The sequence below is a fragment of the Ictalurus furcatus genome, chromosome 20 (assembly GCF_023375685.1).
Source record: "Ictalurus furcatus strain D&B chromosome 20, Billie_1.0, whole genome shotgun sequence".
Taxonomy (NCBI): domain Eukaryota; kingdom Metazoa; phylum Chordata; class Actinopteri; order Siluriformes; family Ictaluridae; genus Ictalurus; species Ictalurus furcatus.
In genome coordinates, this window is record NC_071274.1 from 17,776,505 (window position 1) to 17,801,504 (window position 25,000).

At 42.7% G+C, this 25,000-nt stretch overlaps 1 protein-coding gene across 1 annotated transcript in view; it reads right to left on the reverse strand.

Moving 5' to 3' along the window:
* The window catches only part of LOC128624350 (receptor-type tyrosine-protein phosphatase mu-like), a 251,324-nt gene that overhangs the window by 120,430 nt on the left and 105,894 nt on the right, over window positions 1-25,000 (reverse strand). Inside the window, exons 6-7 of the mRNA XM_053651932.1 lie at window positions 22,493-22,667; window positions 9,991-10,284 (exon numbers count right to left, since the gene is read on the reverse strand). Of these exons, the coding sequence (XP_053507907.1) occupies window positions 9,991-10,284; window positions 22,493-22,667 (469 nt within the window). The remainder of the gene's footprint in view (window positions 1-9,990; window positions 10,285-22,492; window positions 22,668-25,000) is intronic.

Sequence of the window (25,000 nt, forward strand, 5' to 3'; positions counted from 1 at the left end):
AAGAGCTGTCAGAATCAAAAATGGCAGAAGGCAGCATGTCGCCTCTTTTTAAGTGTAGGTCACATGACAATGCCAACATGACGGATGTAGTATGTCTGGATTGTATTCACGCTACACACTTATACTGAGCAGTACATACAGTATCAATGGCTGAGCAGTAGGTACAGAATCAAATGCAGTAGGTACTGTCACAGTACGCAATTTCAGATGCAGCTAAAGTGATGGAACGGCTGTTTATAGCTGCTATATGGATAAAAATGATGATATGGAGCAGCAGAAAAGCATTCGGCCTATCACCTGGAGATAACGAGTTCGAATCCTGATGATACCACAACCATCCGTGTCTGGGAGCCAAGACGGCAAAATTGATCTCTCTGGGTGGGAGGGATGTCATACTTTCTCCCCCCTGTCAGTCACACCATCACTTGCACGTTTACCTCGCACTGCTCTGGTGGTTGGAGGTTCGAATTCTGCCTGCTCCCTGTGTGCATGGAGTTTGCATGGAGTTCTCCCTGTGCTTCGCGTGTAAATGGTAAATGGTCTGCACTTATATAGCGCTTTTATCCAAAGCGCTTTACACTGGTTCTCATTCACCCATTCACACACACACACTCACACACCAATGGTAGCAGAGCTGCATGCAAGGCACTAACTTGCAAACTTGGGTGTTCAGTGTCTTGCCCAAGGACACTTCGGTATGTGGAGTCATGTGGGCCAGGAATCGAACCACCAACCCTACGATTAGTGGACAACCCGCTCTACCACCTGAGCCACAACCGGGGGTTTCATCAGGGTACTCCGGTTTCTTCCCTCAGTCCAAAGACATGCCTTGTCGGCTGACTGGCATTTCCAAATTGTCCGTACTGTGTGAATGTGTGTGTAATTGTGCCCTGCGATGAGTTGGCACACTGTCCAGGGTGTCCCCCGACTTGTGCCCGATTTCCCTGGGATAAGCTCCAGGCTTCCCCGCTACCCTGTGTAGGATAAGCGGTATGGGAAATGGATTGATGGATGAATGGATGGATGGATGGATGATTATCCAGTTTCATTTTTATTGAACATTTCTGCTGTACATTTCTGCTGAACATTTCTGCTGAACTGAACATTTCTGCTGAACTAAACATTTCTGCTGAACATTTCTGCTGAACATTTCTGCTGAACTAAACATTTCTGCTGAACTAAACATTTCTGCTGAACATTTCTGCTGAACTAAACATTTCTGCTGAACATTTCTGCTGAACTGAACATTTCTGCTGAACATTTCTGCTGAACTAAACATTTCTGCTGAACTAAACATTTCTGCTGAACATTTCTGCTGAACATTTCTGCTGTACATTTCTGCTAAACATTTCTGCTGAACATTTCTGCTGAACATTTCTGCTGAACTAAACATTTCTGCTGAACTAAACATTTCTGCTGTACATTTCTGCTGAACATTTCTGCTGAACATTTCTGCTAAACATTTCTGCTGAACATTTCTGCTGAACTGAACATTTCTGCTGAACATTTCTGCTGAACATTTCTGCTGAACATTTCTGCTGAACTAAACATTTCTGCTGAACTAAACATTTCTGCTGAACTGAACATTTCTGCTGTACATTTCTGCTGAACATTTCTGCTGAACATTTCTGCTAAACATTTCTGCTGAACATTTCTGCTGAACTGAACATTTCTGCTGAACATTTCTGCTGAACATTTCTGCTGAACATTTCTGCTGAACTAAACATTTCTGCTGAACTAAACATTTCTGCTGAACTGAACATTTCTGCTGAACATTTCTGCTGAACATTTCTGCTGAACTAAACATTTCTGCTGAACTAAACATTTCTGCTGAACATTTCTGCTGAACTAAACATTTCTGCTGAACTAAACATTTCTGCTGAACATTTCTGCTGAACTAAACATTTCTGCTGAACTAAACATTTCTGCTGAACTAAACATTTCTGCTGAACATTTCTGCTGAACTAAACATTTCTGCTGAACTAAACATTTCTGCTGAACTAAACATTTCTGCTGTACATTTCTGCTGAACATTTCTGCTGAACATTTCTGCTAAACATTTCTGCTGAACATTTCTGCTGAACTGAACATTTCTGCTGAACATTTCTGCTGAACATTTCTGCTGAACATTTCTGCTGAACTAAACATTTCTGCTGAACTAAACATTTCTGCTGAACTGAACATTTCTGCTGAACATTTCTGCTGAACATTTCTGCTGAACTAAACATTTCTGCTGAACTAAACATTTCTGCTGAACATTTCTGCTGAACTAAACATTTCTGCTGAACTAAACATTTCTGCTGAACATTTCTGCTGAACTAAACATTTCTGCTGAACTAAACATTTCTGCTGAACTAAACATTTCTGCTGAACATTTCTGCTGAACATTTCTGCTGAACTAAACATTTCTGCTGAACTAAACATTTCTGCTGAACATTTCTGCTGAACATTTCTGCTGAACTAAACATTTCTGCTGAACTGAACATTTCTGCTGAACATTTCTGCTGGATGGATGATTATCATCCTACACCAGCATGCTCCATTGTAATGAATTGCAAAGAGCCTAAAATAAAATCTAGAGACACCTTCGCAAAATCACACACACTGAAACAGACCCATCTGTTGACACACAACTATTCTAATAGCCTCAGTCAGGGCAGGTAACACACCGTACTCGCGATCGATTGCTCAGTCCACTTTCACTGAAGTGATTGAGGTCATGAGGGCTCCGGAGACTCGCCTAGCTCTGTCTCGCATCGAAGCGTGACCCCCCCCCCCTCCCGGCGACCTTTAACCTCCTGGAGCAACGTAATATGTTATTCTGACAAATTAGATCGAGCCTGGTGTTCTGTCAAGCATCTGATGAGCAAGATCCAAGACCTCTCTCAGATGAGTTAGGAGCTGCAGGGAGCACTGCTGATTTACTTCCCTTAAACGTGTTTATATCGAGCAGCTACGGAGTGAATCTCATTAAATGAAATGAGGTTTGGAGATTTGTTTTCCCCAGGATAAAGACGCTGAAAGTTTTCGGTCGACGTGCGACGTATCGACGGAACGATCGAACGAGAGGCGAGCTGAAAGTACAGAGGGTGGAGTGGTGCGAGAAAACTGACAGCAAAACAAAGCTGCTTTCTCAGGGCATATGAGCTCACATCTACCTTCTAGACTCCCATTCATAAATTACACGTTTATTTGCTGTTTATCGTACGTGCTCAGCTTGATCCATTTTCATGTCTGGAAATCTCGAAATGGCATCAGGCTTCAAATATGAGCATTTGGTACAGATTCGGTTCCTTAACGTAGACACTGTAAAGCTGCTGGAAAAGTGGAGCTCCTAAACAAGATGTTCAGCGCACCATGAGGAAGCTCAGCATGGTGGAAATGACAGCTCATAGATTATGAGTGACTGATTAAGAGAAAGATAATGTTTCAGCAGCCCGCTAAGTGTCAGACGTACAGCATTTTCCCTGCATCAAACTCCAAAAAAATGTCGAGAATCATCCAGGAGCAAATTCATCATCATTAGTGAGAGGATTGTCGGCTCCCAGTCAGCCCACGTTCCAGATGATGAAGAATTTGGGCTGAAATCAAGAAGTGAAGCACAGCATATAGCTGCTCGTTCTGGAGCTGCGTGACTTAATGAATGGAATGAGCTGCTGTTTACTCGTGTTTAACAGCTGAGGGTTCAACCTGATGGGTGACTGATTTAATACAATCATCTGTGAGAAGAGAAGAGAAGGGAAGAGAAGAGAATGGGAGAGAAGAGAAGAGAAGAGAATGGGAGAGAAGAGAAGAGAAGAGAATGGGAGAGAAGGGAAGGGAAGAGAAGAGAAGAGAAGAGAATGGGAGAGAAGAGAAGAGAGGGGAAGAGAAGAGAAGAGAATGGGAGAGACGAGAAGAGGAGAGAAGAGAAGGGAAGAGAAGAGAATGGGAGAGAAGAGAAGAGAAGAGAAGAGAAGAGAAGAGAATGGGAGAGAAGAGAAGAGAGGGGAAGAGAAGAGAAGAGAATGGGAGAGAAGAGAAGAGGAGAGAAGAGAAGGGAAGAGAAGAGAATGGGAGAGAAGAGAAGAGAAGAGAATGGGAGAGAAGAGAAGAGGAGAGAAGAGAAGGGAAGAGAAGAGAATGGGAGAGAAGAGAAGAGAAGAGAATGGGAGAGAAGAGAAGGGAAGAGAAGAGAATGGGAGAGAAGAGAAAGGAAGAGAAGAGAAGAGGGGGAAGAGAAGAGAAGAGGGGGAAGAGAAGAGGAGAGAAGGGAAGAGAAGAGAATGGGAGAGAAGAGAAGGGAAGAGAAGAGAAGAGAGGGGAAGAGAAGAGAATAGGAGAGAATAGAATGGGAGAGAAGAGAATGGGAGAGAAGAGAATGGGAGAGAAGAGAAGGGAAGAGAAGAGAATGGGAGAGAAGAGAAGGGAAGAGAAGAGAAGAGAAGGGAATAGAAGAGAATAGGAGAGAAGAGAAGGGAAGAGAAGAGAAGAGAAGGGAATAGAAGAGAATAGGAGAGAAGAGAATGGGAGAGAAGAGAAGGGAAGAGAAGAGAATGGGAGAGAAGAGAAGGGAAGAGAAGAGAAGAGAATGGGAGAGAAGAGAATGGGAGAGAAGAGAAGGGAAGAGAAGAGAATGGGAGAGAAGAGAAGGGAAGAGAAGAGAAGAGAATGGGAGAGAAGAGAATGGGAGAGTAGAGAATGGGAGAGAAGAGAGGGGAAGAGAAGAGAGGGGAAGAGAAGAGAAGAGAATGGGAGAGAAGAGAATGGGAGAGAAGAGAAGGGAAGAGAAGAGAATGGGAGAGAAGAGAAGAAAAGAAAAGAAGAGAGGAGAGGGGAGATGAAATGAGAGAAGAAAAGAGAACAGAAGGTGTCACATTGAGAGATACAATAGGTTGTGCTCGCTTGGCAGGATAAACCGGTGCGTGTTCTTCGTTCCTCTCTCTCTCTCGTCATTACAGTAACCTTGCTGATTTCTACCAAACTCAATCTCTGACTTTCTCTCTCGTGAAATCACTCAGTAACTCTGTGAGGCTCAGACTGAGACGCCTTCAGCTGCTGTCCTCTGGAACAAAGATTAAACCCGAGCAGCGGGAAGGAGCACGATGCACGAGCACAGAGGGGTGTGACTGAGAGAGGGTCCGGCCTGTGGCTTTTCATACTGCAACACAACAACACCACCATCACCCCATAAAAATGTGAAAGACATGGAGGTAGAGGACGAAGCGAGAAGACTGAGAGACAAAAAAACAGCAAGGATGCAAAAGTTATGCACGTGTTTTTGGTTTGTAAATGCTTGTGCACACACACATACTGCATCTAAATGAGAAACACAAGCAGGTGAGTACTTTGTAGGACAGAGAGAGGGGGGGAGAGGGAGAGAGAGAGAGAGAGTGGGAGAGAGAGAGAGAGGAGAGAGAGAGGGAGAGGGGGGGGGAGAGGGAGAGAGAGAGGGAGAGAGAGAGAGAGAGTGAGGGAGAGAGATGGGGGAGAGAGGGAGAGAGAGGGGGGAGAGGTAGAGAGAGGGGGAGAGAGGGGGGAGAAGGAGAGAGAGAGAACAAGAGAGGGAGAGAGGGAGAGAGAGGGGGAGAAGGGGGAGAGGGAGAGAGGGAGAGGGGGGGAGGGAGAGAGAGAGGGGGAGAGGGAGAGAGAGAGAGGGGGAGAGAGAGAGGGAGAGAGAGAGGGAGAGAGAGGGGGGAGAGAGAGAGAGAGGGGGAGAGGGAGAGAGAGAGAGAGGGGGAGAGAGAGAGAGGGAGAGAGAGGGGGGGAGAGAGAGAGGGGGACAGAGAGAGAGGGAGAGAGAGGGGGGGAGAGAGAGAGGGGGAGAGAGAGGGGGGGAGAGGGAGAGAGAGAGAGAGGGGGGAGAGAGAGAGAGGGAGAGAGAGAGGGAGAGAGAGGGGGAAGAGAGAGAGAGGGAGAGAGAGGGGGGGAGAGAGAGAGAGAGAGAGAGAGAGAGGGGGAGAGAGAGAGAGGGAGGGAGAGAGGGAGAGAGAGAGAGGGAGAGAGAGAGAGGGAGAGAGAGAGAGGGAGAGAGAGAGGGAGAGAGAGAGGGAGAGAGAGAGAGGGGGGAGAGAGAGACAGAGATGTCCTCATTGCACACCTGTGAGTATTTACAGATGACCTTGCTAAGTGATGTTGTAATCAATGTCAGCGCTGCATGCAAATATCGAATGCCTTTCACAGACGCAGGCAGACAGACAGAACACACACACACACACACACACACACACACACACACACACACCACCACCACCACCACCACCTAAACTATGATGATGTCAAATTATTGACGTTGTTTTATGATAAATTGACATTTTATTGCAAGCTTGGTTATTATGCAAAAATGTTGATTCTTTAGAGGATTCATGTTATTATGATGTTATTATGATGTTATTATGATGTTATTATCATATTATATGATGTTATTACGATGTTATTACGATATTATATGATGTTATTACGATGTATAAGAGCGATTACTCTTTATAACCAGGAAAAATGCACTAGTTCTCTCGTTAAATGGTTACCGGAGAGCGCTAAACTCTAAAATTGGCTCAGATAAGAGATACAGGTACAGTTTGTTCTGTCCCCATGAAATCAAAATTGAGCTTTTCATATGAAGATATTAGCCTTAAAGGGATAGTTCACCCACAACTGAAACTTCTGTCATCAGTTACTCACCCTCATGTCAAACTCACCCTCAAACCTGTAAGGCTTTCGTTCATCTTCGGAACACAAATGAAGACATTTTTAATGAAACCTGGGAGATTTCTGTCCCTCTGTTTACTGTCCATGTAACCAAAACTTTCAAGCTCCAAAAAGTTCATAAAGGCAGCGATAAGAACGCTTTGTGTGCGCAAAAATTCAAATGAAGTCTTTATTCACAAAATATTGTGTTGACGTGAGAGCGGACAAAAAAACACGCAAGTCTTTTGTGAAATCTGCAGACATCGTTGTTATGAAGTTGCACTATACGACTCAGTTTGTGCTCAGCGTCCTTCTTCCTCTGCTGTAAACAGTGCAGCGCTTCCAGGTCCCGCTGTATCTCCAGAACGTCCGCTCTGTGATCTATACGGCAGTGAAGATATTTTGTGAATATAAGATATTTTTAACTGGGATTAAACCACTGGAGTCACATGGATTACTTTTACTTTTATGAACTTTTTGGCGCTTGAAAGTTTTGGTTACTGGACTGTAAACGGAGGGACAGAAATCTTCCAGGTTTCATTAAAAATGTCTTCATTTGTGTTCCGAAGATGAACGAAAGTCATAAGGATTTGGAACCACATGAGGGTGAGTAATTGATTGCTTGGTAAGCTAAACACTACTGGCTATTTAAAAAGGAGGAGGAGCCACTCAATATGCCCCACCCTGACTTCCTGTTTCAGTGGAAATTACATCAACACATTGAATAAGGCTGTGCGTTTTAAGGCGCTTCACAGGGACGTTAAAGTATCATCAAAAACAAACCTATAAACTAAAACTCCTTCATCGTCTTAAAGGTGCAACAGTCGATTGTTTTTATTCCTTACTTGTATACTGTAAATAACCTGGATTTTTATGTAGAACATGATCAATAAAAACAGTGGATTAAGTAGTGGCCTTAGAAAAAGTGTATTAAGTCGCTGAGAAAACCTGTTTGGAAATCCGGTCTGGAATACTTGTTTGTGTTTGGATGTGGATCCTGTCAATCATTTTATAGACACTCTACGGGCCATCGTAGATCCTGAGGAATATGTATTCACGGAAAATCCTTCAAATGTCGAATACACCTAACCGTCAGAGACCTAATCCATGCACACATGTTCCCTACCACTTATCCTACACAGGGTCGAGGGGGAGCCTGGAGCCGATCCCAGAGAGTTTGGGGCACAAGGCGGGAGATGGCAAACATGCAAACATCCCTAGAGACCTAATTTTGGGGGGAAAAAAGACATATTTTCTTAACTAATGCAAATTTAAAGCCTCTGGAAAAGATATATTTCTTTCTGCTGTGAAATGCTACACACACACAATTTGAGCAGATTGGGAGTCTATATGTACTGTACTGTGTAATGTGTCTGGAAACCTTCAGAAAGAGCCGAGATGTGTAACAGTGACTTGTTTAACATCTGAGTGAAAAGACCAACCCGGAGTAAACATGTATGACAGAGCGACAGACACGATGATGAATGGGATTTAATGGTACTGTTAGCATTTGCAAGCTAGCAAGAGGCTAATAAAGGCGCACTGGACTCCTTATCTGGGTAATGGCTGTGATAATTTGGACTCTTTATCTGGTTAATGGCTGTGATAATTATGTCCACTGCCCTGTTTGAGGCCTCAGTGTTTTATAGTCCCTTAACACCATTAGCGAGATTAGCATTATCTATTTGGCAAATCTACTCTCAGCGTTCTGCTTATTTATATACGGCTGTGAGGATTGTAGCGCTGAGCACACTGCTCTAGCTGACCTTGTACAATACATTTATGAGGAAATAAGTGAAAATACATACATACGTTTCATTTCTATTTTTAAATTGAGTTGTACAAAAGGAAACGAAGTGACAGTGATGCTTTTTCTCCATTAATTCTTTCAAATCGAAACAAATAACAGCCAGGAAAGCTCAGCTGAACTCAGCACATCGCTCGCATAAAAAGATCAGCTACATTTTAATCACATCTGAAAGAAAAACATTTTCTTCAGACCTGTGAGCAAAATAATGAAAAAAAAAACAACTGATAGTTACAGTATAAAACTCCTTTACCTCCCTCCCAAACCCTTAAAAAACACGACAACAATCGGACAAACCTTGAAGATAAAACAGGCTTTGTGAGCACCACAAGGCAATAACGAACACAATAGATAAGCTTGAGTACGAAGTAATACAATTTACTTTCAAGAGCACAGGCCCTCCTTTCTCCTTGCATTTGTATTTCTTTGTGATCTTTCCTCCATTACGGCCCACGAACAAAGACAACAAAGGAAGCAAGGAGGGAGAAAAGCAGGAAAAAATTGACCATGCAAGGAGAAAAAGGACGGACTCTAATATAGCCACTATATATAACGACAAAATAACAGAGTCATTAACCCTTTAAAGCTAGCCCGGTCTCTAGGTTTCACTTAAGCGGGCCAAACTAGTCATTAAGGAGAGGTAAACGGTGCCTGGTGCCCATAACAGGATAATAGCCCCCATGCTAGGAGCTGATAAATGGGAATGGGTTAATGAACAGTGTGTTAGAGGTTGTGTCTGCGGAGGTAATAAAGAGCTCTGGTGTGCTCAGTGAAGCTAGCGTGATGCATGGAAGTGGGAGAAGAGATTCGCTTTAAGATCGGAAAGAGGGGCCTGGAGTCAACGAGGGAAAAGTGGAAGATCAAGAGCCCTTCCTGGTAAAGTCCTCATGGGGCAAGGCATCACACACACACACACACAGAGAGAGAGAGAGAGAAAGAGAGAGAGAGAGAGAGAGAGACAGATAGATAGAATAAATATAAATACACACCAAAATTATTCATATGCAAACTCTAAGCCCACAGCACACACCATATTGTATACACCTGCTCAATTTATGCACCCACAAAACGGCTTTGGTAGGTATATATCAGTGCACACACACATACCATACACACACACACACACACACACACCCTAAGGGCCCTGGAGTGAAGGCCTCGTGAGTAACACCATCCATCCCCATCAGATGCTCAAATGAGAAACAGTGAGACCTTCAACAGGAGGTCAGACCCCGATTACAACCCAAACCCGCTTTCTAAATCCAGTCTCCAACTTCACACACACACACACACACACTCTCTCTCTCTCTCTCTCTCTCTCTCTCTCTCTCTCCCGCCAACTCCAACTCTCTCAGACATGTCTAACAACAAGCTTCCTACAATCCAGATGGTGACTGATGTAATGTTAACACACTCAGCATATTCACTGCCCTAACCTAAAACCACACAAACGTCTATTCAATTTGAAGTTCTAACAGTTCTCCTTCGAGCCTGCGCTTTTCACCCGCACTACTCACCAGCGCACTTGGTACGAGCCCGGAGTGGTGGCCCGGGCGCCCCTGTGCCCCCGTCCAGTGGCCGTGTGAGCAGCACACTGATCTCGTACTCTGTATCTGGTGCCAGATGACCGATCTTGTGTGACGCCTTGTCCACAGGCTGCAGGTCGTACATGGTGCCCGAGACCGTACGGTACTCCACTTCACGGCCGATGATCGGTCCATCCCCGTTGATGGAGTTGGCGTTGAGCTGGATCCATAGGTAGGTGGCGCCCACTGCCGTCAGCTGGGGAGGCGCGATGGGCACTGGGGGTTCTGGGAAAGGAAAGGGACAAGACAGTTTTTAAACAACCTGGAGTATGACATGCAGGACACTTCTGTTCAAGCACAGGTCAAGATAGTAACAAAAATATCAACGTGAAATTATAGAGTACTAATAAGATATAAAGATGATCAGAAGATTACTAGAGGTTTACAATGATTCAGTTCATCATTTCTTTTACACTAATTTCAATATTTACATCTGATTCATCACTTTAAAGGTTAACTAAGAAAGTAATAACTTGAATCAGGTGCTGAAAAAAAAATCCCAAAAAACAAAACAAAACTGTATAGTAGCTGTATAGCAGCTGTTAAGTAACTGTATATTAGCTGTATAGTAACTGTATAGTAACTGTATAGTAATTGTAGTAGCTGTATAGTAACTGTATAGTAATTGTAGTAGCTGTATAGTAACTGTATAGTAGCTGTTTAGTAACTGTATATTAGCTGTATAGTAGCTGTATAGTAACTGTATATTAGCTGTAAAGTAGCTGTATAGTAACAGTAGTAGCTGTATAGTAACAGTAGTAGCTGTATAGTAGTTGTATAGTAACTGTATAGTAGCTGTATAGTAACTGTATAGCAGCTGTGTAGTAGCTGTATAGTAACTGTATAGCAACTGTATAGCAGCTGTATAGTAACTGTATAGCAGCTGTATAGTAACTGTATAGTAGCTGTATAGTAGCTGTATAGTAACTGTATAGCAGCTGTATAGTAGCTGTATAGTAACTGTATAGTAGCTGTATAGTAACTGTATAGCAGCTGTATAGCAGCTATATAGTAACTGTATAGTAACTGTATAGCAGCTGTATAGTAACTGTATAGCAGCTGTATAGTAACTGTATAGCAGCTGTATAGTAACTGTATAGTAGCTGTATAGTAGCTGTATAGCAACTGTATAGTAGCTGTATAGTAACTGTATAGTAGCTGTATAGTAACTGTATAGCAGCTGTATAGTAACTGAATAGTAGCTGTATAGTAACTGTATAACAGCTGTATAGTAACTGTATAGTAACTGTATAGTAACTGTATAGTAGCTGTATAGTCACTGTATAGTAGCTGTATAGTAACTACATCAACTGTATAGTAGCTGTATAGCAGCTGTATAGTAGCTGTATAGTAACTATAGCAGCTGAACAGTAACTGTATAGTAGCTGTATAGTAACTGTATAGTAGCTGTATAGTAGCTGTATAGTAACTGTATAGTAACTGTATAGCAGCTGTATAGTAACTGTATAGCAGCTGTATAGTAACTGTATAGTAGCTGTATAGTAGCTGTATAGCAACTGTATAGTAGCTGTATAGTAACTGTATAGTAGCTGTATAGTAACTGTATAGCAGCTGTATAGTAACTGAATAGTAGCTGTATAGTAACTGTATAACAGCTGTATAGTAACTGTATAGTAACTGTATAGTAACTGTATAGTAGCTGTATAGTCACTGTATAGTAGCTGTATAGTAACTACATCAACTGTATAGTAGCTGTATAGCAGCTGTATAGTAGCTGTATAGTAACTATAGCAGCTGAACAGTAACTGTATAGTAGCTGTATAGTAACTGTATAGTAGCTGTATAGTAGCTGTATAGTAACTGTATAGTAACTGTATAGCAGCTGTATAGTAACTGTATAGTAACTGTATAGTAGCTGTATAGTAACTGTATAGTAACTATATAGTAGCTGTATAGTAGCTGTATAATAACTGACTTTTGTCAGACTTTTGTCTGCTTGCAAAAAAACTCAAATGAAGTCTTTATTTACGAAATATCTTCACTTCGACTCATGTGCTGTGTTGATGTGAAAGCGGACAAAAAACCGCAAGTCGTCCCCAATATCGAAATCTGCAGACATCGTTGTTATAAAGTTGCACTATACGACTCAGTTTGTGCTCAGCGTCCTTCTTCCTCTGCTGTAAACAGTGCAGCGCTTCCAGGTCCCGCTGTATCTCGAAAACGTCTGCTCTATGATCTATACGGCAGTGAAGATATTTTGTGAGACTTTGTTTTAAAAAAAAATATTTTAAGTGGAATTAAACCACTGGAGTTACACAGATTACTTTTACTTTTATGAACTTTATGAACATTTTGGAACTTGAAAGTTTTGGTTACTGGACTGTAAATGGAGGGACAGAAATCTCCCAGGTTTCATTAAAAATGTCTTCATTTGTGTTCCGAAGATGAATGAAAGTCATAAGGATTTGAGAGCATGCGGCACTCTCACCACTGCGGCCTGGGTTCGAGTACCGGTCAGGGAACCCACCCCAGCCACTGGAGGGTTGCACAAGTCAGTGCACTCTCTGTGCCGGTCCCAAGCCCGGAAAATGGGGAGGGTTGCGTAATTTTACTAATTAAATGATTATTTTTGGGCATCCAAGAAAAGATATGCACAGAAATGTGTACGCACCACTGTTGACAGCTTTCCCATGCAAACACTGAGTTAAAGAAGAAAAATTCCTCTCTCTCATGCAATTCTCAAACTTTTTGAGTCATGGATGGGGTGGGAATTTTACTGAAATTTGGCAGCCCTGCCCATAAGCTTCATACTTATGACTTTCAAGCACTCACACAACTGTTTTTGTTTTGTCCTGTGGGGATCCCAGGCCCGATGCACACACTGAGTCTCAATGTGAAGCTTTGTGGCAAGCTTTCTTAAAAACAAACAAAAAACAGGGCTCATCATATTTATATCTGGATGTGTAATAGTTTAGAACACATAATGTATTCATATTCAGTTATATCCCTGCTGCACAGTTTTATGATGAGGGGATAAAAAAGGAAGTATTTAGGAAGTATTCACACCAGAGAGGATCAGAGAAATCATCTCTAAATGCTCTTTATCAACATACCCAATGGAAAGGCTTGTGCTTTAGTTCTATAGACAAGTTGAGTCTTTAAAGCCAGAGGAAGCAGCTACATACACTGCAGAGGGCAGGACCATGCTGCTTAGCTGCAAAATATGAGCTTCAGAACTGATCCATTTTATTGACAGAGCCTCTAAGCACTAATTCTTAATCAATAAAATGCTGTTAGAAGGCTTTGTTTGAGAGATAGGATGTGTATGTGCATGAATGGTGGAGCAGGCTACTGTTGTCACTGTCACTTATAGAGAAGCCATGTTTAGTTAGCTTAATTGTTTGCTCTTCCATCTATATTTGCGTCACAGGTTGCAGGAAAAGCTGACTGAGCCGGGAAAGACAAACTGCATTATCGATCAACAAAACAAAATGTGAAATTTCTCACTGATATGTACACCGATCAGCCACTGACAAGTGAATGAAATAACACTGTTTTTGAAGATGATGTGTTGGAAGCAGGAAAAATGGGCAAGCGTGAGGATCTGAGAGATCTTGACAAGGGCCTAATTGTGATGGCTAGATGACTGGGTCAGAGCATCTCCAAAACAGCAGGTCTTGTGGGGTGTTCCCGGTATGCAGTGGTCAGTACCTACCAAAAGTGCTCCAAGGAAGGGCAACTGGTGAACAGACGCTAGGGTCGTGGACACCCAAGACTCACTGATGCGAGTGGGGAGCGAAGGCTAGCCCGTCTGGCCCGATCCCACAAAAGTGCTACTGCAGCATAAACTGCTATAAACATTAATGCTGGCTTTGATAGAAAGGCATAAGAACACACAGTGCATCTGTATGGGGCTGCGAAGCCACAGACCGGTCAGAGTGCCCATGCTGACCCCTGTCCACTGCCGAAAACACCTACAATGGGCACGTGAGCATCAGAACTGGACCATGAAGCAATGGAAGAAGGTGGCCTGGTCTGATGAATCACATTTGTTTTTTACATCATGTGGATGGCCAGGTGCGTGTGCGTCGCTTACCTGGGGAACAGATGGCACCAGGATGCACTATGGGAAGAAGGCAAGCCGGCGGAGGCAGTTTGATGTTCTGGGCAATGTTCTGCTGGGAAACCTCGGGTTCTGGCATTCATGTGGATGTTACTTTGACACGTACCACCTACCTAAAAATTGTTGCAGACCAAGTTCACTCCTTCATGGCAACGGTATTCCCTAATGTCATTGCCTCTTTCAGCAGGATAATGCACCCTGCCACACTGCAAAAATTATTCAGGAACAGTTTGAGGAACATGACAAAAAGTTCAACGTGTTGACTTGGCCTTCAAATTCCCCAGATCTCAATCTGATCGAGCATCTGTGGGATGTGCTGGACAAACAAGTCCGATCCATGGAGGCCCCATCTCACAACTTACAGGACATAAAGGATCTGCTGCTAACTTCTTGGTGCCAGATACCACACCACACCTTCAGAGGTCTTGTGGAGTCCATGCCTCATTGAGTTAGAGATGTTTTGGCAGCACAAGGGGGACCTACACGATATCAGGCTGGTGGTTTTAATATGTTGGCTGATCAGTGTATGTCAGTATGCACACAAGAGAGAAAGAGATAGAGATTTGCCCAGCAGATCTAGAACTGTCCGCTGAATAGCATGTTTATATGCACGGCTACAGCTTGGACATTTTCATTGATGAACACATCAAAACTTTATGCCTTTGGCAGCCTCTGTGCTAGCCATGCAGACGATGTCCTGTTGGATGGCATCATTTAGAGAGGATATATGTCCTCTGGGGCAGGCAAAAGTGATTGATGCCCACCACAAGACCATTACACTATAGCCAATATGATAATAAAGCGTAATTCATATTTATTACGGACGCCTTCTAACTGCAGAGATCAATCAGGATGGAAATACTGGCCCAAAGTAATGAATAAATAAACTGGTTACAGTGTGTGTGTGTGTCTGCGTGTGTGTGTGTGTGTGTGTGTGTTCAAGGCATGGTGCATTACTCTATAAAGTCACAAACAGCTACAGATCAGAGCTGAGCTCCTCCACTCAGCCTGAGGGGAGCGCTAACAACACAGTATGTTTACGCTTGTGTGAAATGTGTGTGTGCATGTATGAGTGTGTCTGTGTGTGTAAACTAGCCACGTGCAGGTCACAGATCCTACAGATGGCTGTTCCACAGTGACCGCAGCCAGAGGCCTCTAAATACCCCATAATCTATCTCGTTACAGCCGGCCAATCAGACATCACCTAAAATGAACTGTGTAATCCTGCTCAGTCTCAGAAGCCGTGCTGCCACCGTACACCACAGCAGGGGAAAGAGTTAAAGCAGGACAGGTAAGAAGGGAAGAACAGCACTATAAACATGCAGCATGCTAAAATCTTAGCCTCACTGGCTGAGCACGAACAGTATCGCATAAATCAAAATCTTGGCCTCGGGGCAAGAACTCATTAAAGACTTATGCTTGGAATTTGTTTCTAAGACAAATATAAATACTGGATTTGCTGACTTTATACTGTATTCATTCATTTTAATGCAAAAAAAAGTCCTGCATTTAAAGTTTTCAGCTCCCCGCGACCCTGTGTTAGATAAGCGGTACAGAAAATGGACGGATGGAAGGATAAATATGAACAGCAGTCTGTGAATACTTTTTGAATGTCGCTGGCCTTCTAGGTCTACAACATACTCTGACACCTTGACTTTGAAAAAACCATTAATATGGTCTGGTCTGCACTTATATAGCACTTTTTTAACCTTAGCAGTTCCAAAGCACTTTACACTGTGTTTCATTCACCCATTCACACACTCACTCACGGTAGCAGAGCTGCCATGCAAGGTCACTAACTCGCTATCGGGAACAACTCGGGGTTCAGTATCTTGTCCAAGGACGCTTCGGCATGTGGAGTCATTTGGGCCGGGAATCGATCCGCCGACCCTACGAGTAGTGGACAACCCGCTCTACCACCTGAGCCACAGCCGCCTATTAATATACCATATTTAACCCTGTGTAGGCTTCCTGAAAAGATCATGTTGGGTACGGAGCCTGTTTAACCACTCTGGAGGTAAAAACCGTCAGCCATCTTTGCTAAGTGTGATTTCCTCAGGCTTGGAGTAAATTGTTGGAAAGCTATCTGCCGTAGCAAAATAGATACAAGTCTAATCTAATCTAATCAGTTTGTAATCAGTGATACTCCTGTGCCCCAATCTTTTAAATGCAATATTCTCTCGTTCCACTTTTTTCCAAATGAAACCTTCTAGCTGTACTCCTGTTCAACACACATGAACTGAAGAGGGCTTTGGCTGAATGATGACGTGTCTTGGCCCAAATCTGCGGAAAAGCTGCGGTGATTTTGAAAAGTGGCATACGCAGAAAATCCTCCGAATATCGCAGCGTTTGCTTGATTTCGCATTCACTTCTGCGATCGCAAAATCGCGACGTCCTGGAGGGACTGTAAAGTCAGTAATTATACACCAATAAAGTGCATCTAGGTGATCATCTGGCCACTGAGTCTAGCAGTAAATTAGATGTAGTTGATGATAAACCTCGCAGGAATTAGCCTACATCCTGATAACCTCCTGAACACGACATCTGAGCTTATAATCAGATTTAACTTAGTGACTCGGTATATTAAACCATTTGAAAGGCTCTGTATGATTACAAACAAACAATTGTCAGAAGTTGACGTAATATGCAGGTCGAAAAAAATGCATTTGTGTTGCAGATGAGTTCGTCTATCAGGATTGAGAGATTGGAGCATTTAAAGTAGAATTGTGTTTGTACATAAATGAGGTTTTGTCTAAAAGAGAGCCGTTATGTCTTATTAGGACTGCACCGACATGCTGACAATAATGTCAATAACCAACCTCTGTGCTTAATGCAACTCATTTCTCTTGTGTCATTATTTCTACAACTTAGGCAGCACTTCCTAGAAGAGCTACTGTTGAACTGTCAAGAGTGTTCTTTCTCTCTCGCTCTCTCTCTCTCAGTACTAAAGGAAAGTGCATCAGAGCCAGAAGGAGGAAGATGTCAATTAAAAGCCATTCAAATACAATGAATACAGTACAACACTAAGTAACTTTGCAACTCTTCTTTCTTGCCTCCATGTACGGAGTTGAGGTGAGGCACATCGCACATGCGTGTGATTCTTTTTGCTACAACAGCATGACCCTAAAGCCAAGTTCACACCGCACCGACAGGCGCCGACCTACGCTGACAATCAGCAACTTGTTGGCCATTGGATTTGGCCACTGGATTTAGGATGTTGGGAAACACAAATGTCATGTTCATACTGCCCCAACAGACACCAAACGTTTTACGGACAGTCAGACTGGTTTAAAAATGGATGATTCTTTTACCACAAGCAAACTTTTACTATTACTAGTGTCTTTCCATGTTGTTCTTCGCCTGAAAAGACGAAAAGTGAACCGAAAGAGGCTGTGGGTGAAGCCTTGGTTGTTGCGCCATGACAGACAAGCAGTTTCAACATATCTGAGAAAGACATCTTAAGGTAGGCTACATGGTAAGCTAAGACCATTATTAGACTATGAACATTATCTACTGTATGTATATTATGAACATACATTATGAACAATATTTTTATGCAAATGTAAGTTTTAAACATTCGTTTGTGATTGTGCTTCTTACTTCATGAAACAGAATACGGAAAATGGCATACGTTTAGCGCATGGTCCCGAATAAAACCAAAATACAAGAGTAGATGATCCTCACCAGGGGTCAAAATATTCAATTTTATTTAAATAACACACTGATACATCATTTATCTTCTTCTTTCTGATTCGTCCAGAAATCTGCCATTTTACCCACAGCAATGAATTAGCACGTCTAGCACCAAGCGCACAGGCTTTCGTTTCTATGGAGTTTTCAGGGATGCTTGCCCCATTGTCATGGCAACAGTTTGTGTCCAGGTCAAATTATGGCAGAGTGTGTTGGAAAATCCTACCACACTGTTCGGACATTAGAGGACTCGACAAACGCAGATCGAACATGTTCAGCCGGTGAAAGCAAATGCCGTCCAACAGCAACAGATGACGACAGGGTTAACGCACTGATCTGACAAAACCCGACAGACATGTCCCCTGGCGTTGGTCGGCGTCTGTCTGTGCAGGGTGAACCAGGCTTAAGTGTTTTATTCCCTTCTTAATCAGCAACTTCTGACCAATTAGAATCAAGCATTCCACAGTTCTGTTGTATAACAGCTGTTTAACCCAGCAATCTACCACCTGCCTATATTAAGGCATCAGTCTCCTTCCACATCATTCACACTGAGCTCAGATATCCCAAACCCTAACACTTAAACTATAATGAGTTACTGTTACTAACCCTATTCCGGTGTTAATCACCTATAGATATTTCGGGGACAGAAAGTCAGTTAGTCATGTCAAAAATTTCATTAAATCAAAAGAATTTTGAAGAACTTCAGTGACAGAATCCTGAAGCACTAGGGCAAAACTCATTAGTGTTTCCTGTACAGCTAGCTTTTTTTTTTTTTTTTTACTTTTTGATTCAGAAACAAAACAAATGAGTGTTAAAAAAATATAGTATAGTAGAATAGTATTGGATTTTTGCTCTTTTAAATGTGTCTATGTTTAACCTGGACAAAAGAGATAAGGAAACAGATCTGTAGCCAAACCATGCAGATTTAGATGTGAGCAAATCTTTGGCAGACGAGGTAAGCCCTTTACTGAGCATCTGGACTGAGTGTGTGTCTGACAGAAATAGAGAGAAAGACACATAGAAGGTGTGAGACGTGTATACATGTGTGAGGGATAAAGAGACACGGAGCAGGGAGACAGTACTTGTCTGAAGGGCTTCTATAGGGGTCACAGCTGAGACCGGCGGGCTGCTGAATGGGACTGTATGTGTGTGTGTGTGTGTGTGTGTGTGTGTGTGTGTGTGTGTGTGTGTGTGTGGCAGGGCTGGGCGTAACAGTGGGTGTGTGGGTGTGTCACCTTGTGCATGTGACAGTGTGGTATGTGTGAGGAGCAGCTGTTACAGGGCTGTTGTTCAGATGGTCAGGGACGAAAGTGTGTGTGTGTGTGTGTGTGTGTATGTGTGTTAAAGGATCAGGGAAATGGACAACTGTGGTTTGCTTCAGTACAGCACCTGTGTGCTAACCACACAAAAACCCTGCAGCTACTTTCAATTAATTAAAATATCTACCGTTTAAATGCATTTGAGTTTGAATTCGTTCTGTCGCTCCTAAAACACACTCTATGCCAACACTCTGCCTTCTATGTCCATAATTGAGCCAGATGAGGAGGAGAATCACCTAAGAAGTTATACCAGGATCACCGTGCCACTCTGATTATCCACTGCTTTGCTCATCAGCATTGACACAGCTACGTGAAACCGCGTTGTACCGCGTAACATCAGTTAACCGGGCACAATTACACCGCTACACCGTGTTAGCGTCCGAGTGGATTAAGAATCCGTGGAGTAGAGTAGCGAAACCCTGGGAGGATCAAGAAGTACAACACAATTGTGTCAGTGTGCTGGACAGAGAACTAGAGCCTGACTATGAGAGAAAGAGTGAAGGGGGTTACGTGGTTTGGTGTTTGTAGAGTAAATGTGAAATTACAGCGCTACTATAAATGTGTGAAGGTGCGAAAATGATAACGCTGCTAATTACTATAATCCTGCAAACACCACAGACAGAGAAGACAAAGAGCCGACACCCTGAGCTGCCTGCTCAAACACAGGAGAAGTGTAAATTCACTGTTAGGATACATGCTAAAGAGGCTGACAAGCCTGAATAAAAGACTGTTTTCAGTCAAACTGGCCAATGTCACCAAACATAGACAGTTCAATTCAGATAACTGGCCACACTTTTAACAATACACTGTACAGCACTGCATTTATACAGCAAATTACACAGTTCGTGCAAGGCTCGTTCTAATAAGCCCAATATAACGATCCTTAGAAGACAGACGTCCTTATTCTGGTGTCCGAATGGGACAGACATTATCTCAGGATGTGTCCAAATCCTTCACCTACACACTACACACAAGGGAGCAGAAGTGTAACGGAGATGAGTAACACTGAATCAGTTTATTAGAAGGCAGAACTGAATCTAACCCGAGTTACTGGAGCCTTTTACAAACATGAGGTACCATGTATGAAATTATAGCCTTCATTTAAAATGGATTACATTTACTTCTCCTTTTTTTCCATCAATCTACACGAAATCTACAAGTTTTATGTTTATTCTTGTAAATGTATTAAAAATCAGAAACTGAAATATCTCATTTAGATAAGTATTCAGTCCCTTCATTCAGTATTTTGTAGAAGCAACTTTGGCAGCAATTACAGCTTCAAATCTTCTTGGGAGAGTCTCAACAAGCGTTGGGCAGTTTCTCTCATTCTTCCTTTCAATCCTTTCAAACTCAACCAGATTACATCTGTGAACATGCACCTTCAGGTCTCTCCACACATACTACAGGGTTCAAGTGTGGCGTTTGGCTGGACCACTCAAGCACATTCAGAGACTTGTCCCGAAGTGCTTGGGGTTGTTCAGTCTGAGGTCGTGTGCAATCTGGAGCAGGTTTGCTTCGATGACCTCGTTGTATTTGGCTGCATTTATCCTTCCCTCAATTGTGACCAGCCTCCCCTTCCTTGCCACTGAGAAGCCACCCCATAGGACGATGCTGCCACCACCGTGCTTCACTGTAGGGACTGTATTACCAATTACTCTACCATAAAGGTCTGACTGATAAAGTACAGTATATCTGAGATGGTTGCCCTTCCGGAAGATTCTCCCATCCCTGCGAAGGACTTCTGACACTCTCTTAGAGTGGCCATTTCCTTCTTGGTAACTTCCCTAACAACCTTTGCCTCATTTGATGAGTTTGGCTAGACAGCCAGCTCTTGGAAGGTTTCTGGTGCTTCCAAACTTCTATTTCACAATGAAGGAGTCTGATGTGCTCCTGAAAACATTAAAAGCTTTAGAAACGGTTTTATAGCCTTGCCCAGATCTATGTTCCAACACAATTTGATTGCGGAGATCTACAGAGAGTTCCTTGGACTTCACGGCTTAGCTGTTGGTCTGGCGTAAACTGTGAATTGTGGGAACTAATACACACAGGCGTGTGCCTTTCCAAATCATGTGCAGTGAAATGAATTTGCCACAGGTGGACTCCAGTTAAGTTCGAGAGACATCTCAAGATAATCAAAGCAAACAGGATGCACCTGAGCTCAATCTGGAGTGCCTTAGCCATGGGTCTTAGCTAAATGCGTACTTAACTAAATGAGGTATTTCAGGTTTTAATCAGTTGTAACCACTTTATATGTGTATCATATTAAAAGGCCCATATAAACAAATTTATTTTCTAGTCAGCTATTCATGGCAGAGTTTTTTTTATTTTGTTGTTGCTTGAACATGATTGGTCTCTACTTTGTCTTTCTGAAATCTTTCTCTAGCTATGAATATCAATGACAAATAGCATGAATCAGCTTTCAAGCAGTTTTAATGTTGCTTTTCTGTGACGCCGTAGCTGTTTGTGCGGTAGTTTCGCAACAAGTAATGTCTTTGTAGTTTTGCTCACCCATGAGACAAAGAAAAATCTCTACAAGTGTCTCAACAAACATTTATAACAATGTACTGTAAGAAATATTGCACTGCACTGCAGGGAATCTAAGATATCTACTTAGGTTTGAGTGTGTGTGCGCGTGTGTATTCATACCCATATACATTAACAAAAATGTCCTTGTAGACCTGTGATGATCCATAACACCTAAACACTTTAAAAGCACCTGAAAGAATGCCGAGGCAGACGTGGTTTGACTGACATCTCTCTGTGTAGACAGCTGGGATTAAAGCAGTCAATCACCTTAAGCTGCGAGTCCATAAAAAAGCGGCAACAAACTACAGGGCCATAAATTCGATTCGCTCCTCGTCACGAAGGAGAAAGAGAGAGCGGGGGAAATTGAGGAGGAGAAATATTGAAGGCCATTACCTACCTCTTGCGGCTACGGGAGAGAGAAGGAAAGGAGGATTTAGAAGCGGGAGCCTCTATAAATTCATATCAACTGACTGGCGGAAGCCTGAGCTGGACAGGCTACTGTACATCAATACACAGCCTTTATGTCCTTCCAGAGAGGATACACTTTCGGTCAAGGACAGCGCTTGTAAAGACGCACACATCAAAACAAAGAGAGTGCAGGCTGTTAACATAAAATACGCATCAATCTTCCTCACAGCCGCGTCAGCTGACACTGCGTATCACAGCCTCACTCCCTGGAGAAAGTTAGAGACTGATATATTGCTTTCTGAATAGCAAGTGTGCTCTTTCAGAGTTTCGCAGAACTTTTTCAAGCATTTAAGTTCAGGTGCGTGTGGGAGAAAGTCAAAGAGTGAGGTGTATGATGTGGACTCACGTTTGATGGTCAGTTCTCCGTAGTTGGACACACCCACTCCCCTGGTGGAATGGACTATACAGCGGTAGCGGCCCGAGTCCTGTTTGGTGGTGTTCACCACGTCGAACATCCCAATGAACCGCTGGTTATTCCACGGCTTAGTGGCCTTCATAGGAGCCTCTCGTCCACCGATACCCTGCAGCCGATACCATACACACACGTACATACAGCACGTACAAACAAACAAGAAGTCAGAGTGTGTGTGAATGTATTTGTATGAATATGTTTGTGTGTCTGGGTTCATATTGTGTGTATTGGAGTGATGCAGCGGCAGCCTAAAGCATAAAATCATCATACAGATACAGGTCAAGAGCTTCACTTAATGTTCACATCAAACATTGGCATGATTGTTGGTGCCAGACAGGTAGGTTGGAGTATTTCAGAATGGAGCGAAAAACAAACAATATCCAGTGAGCCACATTTTTGTTGGAGGAAACACTTTGCTAATGAGAGAGGACACAGAGGAGAATAACCAGACAGTTTGAGCCAACAGGAAGACTATGGTAACTCAAATAACCACTCTTTACAACTGTGGTGAGCAGAAAAGCATCTATATTGTATATATATGAGTATATATGTACACATATGCTTACTGCCTTACTAGGAGTGAAAACATATTCATGTCTTTATGTGTGTGTGTGTGTTTATATATATATATACATACACACACACACACACACACACACACACACACACTAAAGACATGAAGATGTTTTCACCCCTAGTAAGGCGGTATGCACATCTGTGCAGTAGTGCATTAGTCTATTATTAACATATTTCCATATTCGTTCTATACATCTCACCACCGTGCATGCATACATACATGCAACACACACATACACACACACATACACACACACGCACTTTCCCCAGCTGTCAGCTAGCGTAGCAGGCAGATGGGGGCCATTTGTTCACTGGAGATCTTTCTTCATTACTGTCATCAGGGGACTTCACTTAATGTTTGACTTTCTTTCGCCGAATAATGAGGATGTGTTTATTTAAGTGACTAACTACCTGGCAGAGGTCCTGCACACACACAGAGCATCCAGAAACAGAGAGAGAGTGTGAGAGTGTGATAGAGCGAGTGAGACCAGAGGTGTGATTTGTGTATGGCGAGGAATACTCTGACTGCTGGAATGGCTGAAATAGTAAATTATGAACTGGCTAATGAATTATTAGCGAAAGGATAAACAATCAGGAATATTGTAGCATCAGTCTCCTCTGCTGCTCTCCCATTCCAAATATCTTCGACTACTACGAACCTCCTTTTGCCAGGCAAGGGCAATGAATAAATGGGCAGGAGAGCTAATAAAAAATATGTTTAAAAAAAATTAAATTTAAAAATGTAATCCATCTCACGCAGTGAGCAGGACCAATTCCAATTTTTTGGGCTCGTGGTTAGTTAGGATTTAAACTCATGATCTCATGACGCATAGATTGTCATACCAATCCTTTACTTCAACAAAAATGTGCAATATATTCGGTTATAATTTCCTATTTCTGCCATGTTCCACGACTGCAAAAAGTTCCATAAAGTAACTATAGCAGGTTCTGATTTGACACTGCTCAAGGCCATTCCTGGAGGTTTTCTGTGTCTTACGTTTCACTGCAGTTTCAATTACCGTCATTGGTTTTAGATTTACGCTTGTACTTCAGCTAGGAATCTCATTTTCATGTGAAATATAATGAAAGCAGTCACATCAACTGACTTTCCTATAAGACAGAATGTTTAAAGGTGTCTTAATGTTTTAAAATTCATTCCTCCGGCTGTTTCATTGTGAAGAAGAGAATTCGGAGAACGTGTATAGCTGAGTGAGGTCTGACCTTGCCACACCTTGGAGGGAGAGAGGGAGAGAGAGACAGAGAGTGTGATAGAAGCTGCGGTTTATAAAATGCCACACTGAAAACTTGATGAGGCATTAGAAAGCTTTACAGGCTCCATATACAAGATGTAGAGGTGGGGTGCAAAGAAAGATTGAAACAGGGATGGAAAAGGGGTGCGGGGAGTGGGGGGGGGTGATGGTGAAAAGAGCGCTGCATCTGAATAAGACGAGCTCGGTGTGATGTAGTCCAGCCGAGCGGAACTAGTGGAGAGGTTTAGTTCACTGCTTGATTCTGATCGGTCAGAAGCTGCCGCTGAATGAATTTTATACATTTACAGTCATTGTAATATGAATGGCAATAGGGACTTGTATGGCTGATGCTCCACATGAATAGATATTATTGCTGATATGGTAAAGCTAGCACAGACAATTCACTCTCAAAGCCTCAGTAACGTGTAGCTGAGAGCACTGAGAGCAACATCTTGACCTATTTCCCCAGAATGCTATGATTAAGCAAATGTTCAGGTGGGTTTAGGGCTGGTGTGAATAAGCCTGTTATACCAATAACGAGTGTATACTACTTTGGAGAGCGCTAATATCAGCCCTCAGCTAATATTAATATTTATAGGCAGCTTTGAAGCCTTGG